Below are 7,101 nucleotides of genomic sequence, written 5' to 3'. Positions count from 1 at the left end.
CCCTCAAGTACTTGAACATGGTTATCATACCCCCTCTCAGTCTCCAGACCCCACACCATGTTTGTTGCCCTCTTCTGGACCTGTTCCAGCTTGTCTACATCTTTCTTAAATTGTGGTGCCCAAAACTGAACACAATACTCTAGGTGAGGTCTAACCAGAGCAAAGTAAAGTGACACCATCCCTTTGTGTGATCTGGACACTAGGGCTGTTCAAAACAAAAACAAAAACAAAAAATCAGTAAATTTTGGGTATATTGGGCCAGATTTTTTTGGTAAACCTGGAATAAGCTGAATACCCCTATGGGTAAATTTGTAATTCAACTTTAATTCCAGGATTACTGAAAAATTCATGCCCATTATATTTGGGGATTTTATCAAAGTTTCTGTGGGGGCATTTTTTGGGGTAGAGTCCACATATTTGCAGCATGGCTGCAGGGGATTCTCCTTAGACGGACATCAAAGTTTGGTGAACTTTGAAGCTCCCTCTACTTATCTGTTTCAGTTTCCCCCCCTTTTTTGTTGTTCAGTCCCGGGTATGTCCAGTTAAAAGAATCAGGCAGTCGGTACTGTGAAAGACCTCATACCCTGGTGAGCTACTGCCAATCTGAGTAGACCATAGTGGGAATACTGACCTTGTTCGACTGATTCATGTGTAATAACTTGGTTGCATGGAGAAGTATGGCAGGTTCAGTTTCTCCAGTTGTTACCAAACCGTCAGCGTGGTATAGTGATTAAGAGTGGCGGACTCTAATGTGGAGAACCAGATTACATTCCCCACTCCTCCACATGAAGCCTACATCAGAGTTCTGTTGTGGGGTGCCTGTTGTGGGGAGAGGAAGGGATTGTGATTGTAAGCTGCTTTGAGGCTCTTTACAGTAGAGAAAAGTGGGATATAAAAACCTACTCTTTTTTCTCTTCGGTTACCATCACAGGAGACCTGTTTGTCATGCTGTCTTCCATGCCATGATCAAAGGCACCATTCAGGTTTTTCCATCTTGGCTCTGGTGCCCTGAGTGATGGTGGAGGTCACTTCAACGGGTCATCACCTGCGTCTCTCTCCACCTCCTCCCTGTTCATCACCTGCCTTTGCTCTCCACAGGACTGGAAGAAAGACAGATGATGGGTCTTCTCACCTGTTTCGCTCTGGCCTTCCTCGGCTTCCTGATCACTGGCCCACTCCCAAGAGTTGAGTTTCTGCAGAATCCCCCAGCCTTACCCTGGCCAACTTCATGTACTCCTGACCTGTTTGCACATAATATTTTGTAATGATTCCCAGAGACCTGAAAATGTGTCTATCCGAGAACCCTTCCTTCCTTTTCAGGGACTGTCCCGTAAGCAGGCTTCTGCCATCTCTCCCTCACAGGAGGGTTCCAGAAAACACATCTCATACAGGGTTCCTTTCCTATAGGTGCAGGCATGTGAAGAGGATCAGCTTCAAAAGGAGACCTCTAAACCAGGGGTCCCCAAACCTTTTGAGCCTTTGAGCACCTTTGGAATTCTGAAAAAGGGTGGTGACCACAGCCACAGAATGGCTGCCCCAGGAGGTGAAGCCAAACACACAGGGTGAAGTGGAGAAGAGGGGTAATTTAGAAAATACACTGGGAAAGAGGAGTGAGAGAAAATGAAACAAGCCCTCTGGTGGCAGGTGCCACTGAAAAAAGAGTATTTCAATCTGCATAGCTGGTTGGCTCTTCAACAGACAATCGGAAACCCTGCTGGGCAAGAGCCCTCCCTGGCTCCACCCACCTTCTAAAAACACAGAGTGGGTGCCAAGAAAAGTGTTGGTGGGTGCAATGGTGCCTATGGGCACAACATTGGAGAGCCCTGCTCTATACACAAACATTGAAATGATTCTCTGGTTCTGGAAGAGCAACTGACTGACTACTCTGAAAAACGGGGCTCTTTACCAACTTCCTAGCACTAAAGGTCCCTTTTCCTCCTACCTCTCCTCACATCCAGCTGCTTTCTCCAGATCCACAGTCATTTTACACATTTCCCCCTCCTTCTTTCCCCCCTGTCCTTTCATCTTTTTCCTTGAGCAGGTGTGGGAGCATCGTCCTGCCCTGGAGGATGGATGTTCTATCAAGGCAGCTGCTACGGATTTTTCCAAGACAAACTGTCCTGGGCTGAAGCAGAGGTAAGAGGCACTTCTGGGCCACTTTCTACACATCCCGCTGAGAAACAGAAGTTGGCATCCTCTTTGAAACAGATGTCAGCCAGATGCCTTCGGGGGTTTGAGGAAAAGCCCATGGAGGCATTCTTTGCTACCTTGCCTGACAACCGGCATTCAGAGGTACTCTGCCTCTAAATAGGGCTGTTGAAAAAAAAAATCGGTAAAATTCGGATTTGGCAAAATTCGGCCCGTTTTGATTCGGGCCGTGCCGAAGTCCGAACTCCCCCGCTTCGGATCCCTGAAATACGGGCAAGATCCGGAGTTCGGGAGAAAATTTGGGGGGGGGCCATGCTCCTTCAGGGGGGTTCCCTGAAGGAGCGCGGGGGGCATGGAGGCACAGATCCATTTAAAGGGCCCCCCCGCACGCCTTCAGGGGAGCCCCCTAAAGGCGCCCAGGGGGGCCTTTAAAAGGAACTGTGCCTCCCAGCCGGGAGGAGCAGATCTGTTCCAAGCCCCCCCCCCCCCCGCGTGCCTTCAGGGGGCTTCCCTGAAGGTGCGCGGGGGACCCTTTAAAAGGATCTGCGCCTCCCAGTCGGGAGGCACTGATCTGTTCCACGCCCCCCCTGCGCCTCCCAGCCAGTATCTGAAGAAGTGAGCTGTGGCTCACGAAAGCTCCTACCCTGCCAGAAAATATTTTTGTTAGTCTTTAAGGTGCTACTGGACTCTTGCTCTTTTCTACTACTGCAGACAGACTAACATGGCTACCCACTGTGAATTACCTATGGAGTGAAAGACCTGGTCTTACAAGGACCAGGCAGGAGCAAGTGAAAAGCTGCATTATTTCCATGAAGGCAGAAAGTCACTGGTTCGGCCTTTGCATTGGCCCTGCCTATTTTTCTGAAGCCCATGGTGGGTGCCCGGGGAATTGCCTGCTGTTGCCATAGCGCCCACGTTGGGGAACCCTGGTATCAAAACCACTTAGTTTTCAAGAAATTATGCTTTCTGGCAGCAATTCCAGGATACACAATTCCTCAGGCTCTTTTGTTTTTTTGCCATCAAGTCACAGCTGAATTATGGCAACCCCATGGGGTTTTCAAGGCAAAAGATGACGGTTTGCCATTGGCTGCCTCTGTGTAGCGATCGTGGACTTTCTTGGGGGGACTCCCAACTTTCATCCAAGTAGTAATCAGGGACGACCCTAGGTAGCTCCCAATATCTGACCAGATCTGGCTCGCTTGGACCATCCAGGTCAGGACTCTGGGTCTTGCCCTCAAGATAGAGAGGATTTTTCTGCACCAGTTAGTATCCCTGTCCTTTTATAACAAAGCTGACAGAATCTAAGGGGAACCCATCTGGAACCGAGGGTGACTAATGAAAGGCAGAATAGGCATGTCCAGTTGAAACATAAATCCAGTGAAACCTTCAAGACTAACCACATATATCCCAGCATGTTTTCATGAGTAAGAACTCACCTCTTCAGATGCTGTGAAGAAGAAATCATATTCTACCTTTGTATTTGGAAAATTACAAAAGGGAAGGGTAGAAGGGAAGAGCCAGGGACAGAGCTAGGTTTGGTATGAATCCTGTCATAAATAATTCAGATTAGACCGTTACACTTAATGGATGTTGAGAGAGATCAGAAGATCCGGCTTCTCTCTTATGGGACACAGATAAGCAAAAATTGTAGTAAAGTAGGTTCTGCTCAGGTATTAGAAATTATAGTGAGTAAGGAAATCCAAGTCTTTATTTGAGCCGGAAAAAAAACAGTGTTTAGTTTCTTGATGAATTTTAATTCAGCACTTTCACATTGTATATTGCCTTTGAGTTTTTTAAAAAAAAATTTTTGGGATGGTAGAACAATGAGTTTCAGATTTGCAGTAGTATGTCCAGGAACATTAAAAATGGTCTCCCACTGGTTTTGAATGTTGCAGTTTCTTTAGTCAGAGATCTGTATTTCTTCTAAATCATCATCATCATCATCATCATCATCATCATCATCATCATCCTACCAACAACAACGATTTCACATTGCAGCCCTTGATGGCCACAAAATGCCCCTCCCCACCTGATCCTGCCCTTGGGTAAAATAGCCTTTTATGTCTCCCTCCCTCAGATCGAGTGCCAGAGTCAAGGCCGCAACGGCCACCTTGCTTCTATTTGGAGCCGAGCTGAGGGAGCTGTGTTGGCCAGACACATTAAGATGTATCGGCAAGAGTGTGTTCCTGTCTGGATTGGACTGCATGACCCCCAGAGGGTGAGTATCTGCTCTGCTTCTTTGCGTTTACTCATTAAATTTCAAAAATATTATACCTACAACTGAATTCAAAACAACATTCCTCATAAATATGGTTCCAAGATGCCCAGTAATAGTAGGCAATCGCCCGCCAATTCTTGTTGCTGCCTGCCGACACTTAATTGGTCAGTGGGCGGAAAAGACAGGCCAAAAGGGGGTGCAATAGGGGTGTGAACAGTGATATCACTTTCCTGAACATCTGTTCAGGAAAAGGTATCTTCCCTATGTCTTTAACAGTGAAGACAGATGAGAAGAATTCATTTGGTTTCTCAGCAATCGCTTTGTCCTCCCTTAGTGTTCCTTTACTCCTGTTGTCATCCAATGGTCCTACTGCTTCCCTAGGTGGTTTCCAGCTCCTAATGTATTTAAAGAATTTCCTATTGTTGGTCTTGATGTGTTTAGCTATGTGTCCCTCAACATCCTTCTGTCCCCAGGCACAGTTCCAGGCCCAGTTCAACGTGCTGCCTCTTACTTTTAAGACCTCGACTTGGGGCCCAGTGCTTGAAAGTGAAGTGCCTGGTTGTCTTATAGAGTCCAATGAAGACAACTAGGAGGAGGTTAAAATAAGCAACAGTTCTTTATTTAGCTAAACAGAGACCCTGGGGTGAAATAACCCACAAATAAGATGCAGGTTATCCACCACCGAACAAAGGAAAGTCAATATCATTTATGCATTCGCATGGGGCAGGCCCATGGCTGCTGACAATCAGATTGATACACAAAAGCACCAATGCACATGAGGTGTCTACTGCAATCTAATTAGTGTAACCTATGGATATTGCCCGAAGGCGTCTCTAAGCAAGTTCTGGGTCTTGTGATCTTAGTAACTAGAAACCACATTCCTAAAGAGGAAGGTAATTCAAAGACACTGTTTTCTCTACTGGTGAAAGGCCGTACCAGGCAAGCCATGTAATCTGTTGGCCTCTTATAGTTGTGGATGCCAACGTTCCCAAAGCTTCCATGTGTGCGAGTATGAATACATAGTGTTCTAAACCAGCCTTTATATCTGGGCATTACAAAAGTAGGGCTGCCAATCCCCCTTGTCCGGGCAGGGGATCCTGCCCCCCACTCCTGTTGCGCACAGCTACTCTGAATGGTGACAGGAGGGAAAAAAATGGGGTGCTGGCTGCAGCGACATGTCACTTCCAGAAAACAAAATGACAAAGAGCAGCCCTAGCAATCACAAGAAACTCTATGGCTTTACTGTAGAGTATCTGCCAATTCCTAGAGCTACTTACGTCACTTAGTTTTTTTTAACAGAAGTGCCATGATGCTGCATCCAGTATCCTGCCCCCTATATCCCTGCCCACAGTCCTTCTGCTGGTTGCCAGCCTCCTCCCATTCTCTCCAGTCCAGCAACTAAGATCCTCCTCACAAGACCTGCTTTCTTCATAGGTGATACAGGTGGCAATCAGAGACAGGGCATTTTCAGCGGTGGCACCTCGGCTTTGGAAGAAGAAGAGTTGGTTTTTACATGCCGACTTTCTCTACCACTTAAGGAAGAATCAAACCGGCTTCCAATCACCTTCCCTTCCCCTCCCCACAACAGACACCCTGTGAAGTACTAGGTGGGACTGAGAGAGCTGTGACTAGCCCAAGGTCACCCATCTGGCTTCATGGGTAGGAGTGGGGAAACCAACCCGGTTCACTAGATTAGCCTCCACTGCTCATGTGGAGGACTGGGCAATCAAGCCCGGTTCTCCAGATCAGAGTCCACCGCTCCAAACCACCGCTCTTAACCACCACACCATGCCGGCTCTAAGAATCACTGGAATTCTGGAATCACTGGAATTCTGGTAATTTCTAGAGCTACCAGCTGTCACTTTCTGTATGAACTTCCAGTAAGTACATAAGGCTTCTTTTTATTTTTCTTCTTAATTTCCTTAATTGCTTAATTTTTCTCCTGTTGCTTCTTGGAGACACAGTGGGCAACAGGACCTGGGGGCAGGGGGTGCCTCCCCTCACCCCCGTGAGGCATTGGCTGCACTACTTTTTAACCAGGCCTTTAATTGAAGGGTCCCATCCTTAAAAGTTGTTTGATTTTAGTCAAGGACGGTTTTACTAATATCATTTGAGGCCGCTGAAATGGTGTAGTGTGGTGTCGTGGTTAAGAGCGGTGGTTTGGAGCAGTGGACTCTGATCTGGAGAACTGGGTTTGATTCCCCACTCCTCCACATGAGCGGCGGAGGCTAATCTGGTGAACTGGATTTGTTTCCCCACTCCTGCACACGAAGCCAGCTGGGTTTTCTTGGGCTAGTCACACTCTCTCGGCCCCACCTACCTCGCAGGGTGTCCATTGTGGGGAGGGGAAGGGAAGGTGATTGTAAGCAGGTTTGATTCACTCTTAAGTGGTAGAGAAAATCTGCATATAAAAAAGCAACTCTTCTTCTTCTTAGAATCAAATGTCTGGTCTTGTCCAGCAGGACAGATATAACAATGAACCCACCAACGATTGGTATTGACTTTTGTCATGGAACATTTTATCATCCACCTCTTTCATATACCCTGTTGTCATGGGAGTCTCTGTGCTTTTGGCTTCTGACATTCTAAATTTTACTAGGAGCTGCTCAATCTTTTTCTCCTGGCACAACTCAAAATACCCTTCTGGGTTCCTGGTAATTTCTACCGGTTCGCTGTGGCAACCAAGGAGAACTAACCGAGCCTTTTGAACTGGCCAAGGGAGTTAGACAAGGTTG

The 7,101-nt window shown here is 47.1% G+C and overlaps 1 protein-coding gene across 1 annotated transcript; it reads left to right on the top strand.

The window, feature by feature from the left end:
• Positions 1-299: 299 nt before the first annotated feature.
• On the top strand, positions 300-4,765 carry LOC130474958 (regenerating islet-derived protein 4-like). Its single transcript, XM_056846647.1, has 4 exons — positions 300-303; positions 2,042-2,136; positions 4,226-4,366; positions 4,748-4,765. Exons 1-4 carry the CDS (start codon positions 300-302, stop codon positions 4,763-4,765), a joined length of 258 nt encoding a protein of 85 aa, XP_056702625.1.
• The last annotated feature ends 2,336 nt before the right edge of the window (positions 4,766-7,101 follow it).

This window comes from Euleptes europaea, chromosome 3 (assembly GCF_029931775.1).
Source record: "Euleptes europaea isolate rEulEur1 chromosome 3, rEulEur1.hap1, whole genome shotgun sequence".
NCBI lineage: Eukaryota > Metazoa > Chordata > Lepidosauria > Squamata > Sphaerodactylidae > Euleptes > Euleptes europaea.
This window is presented reverse-complemented; position numbering and strand designations above follow the sequence as displayed.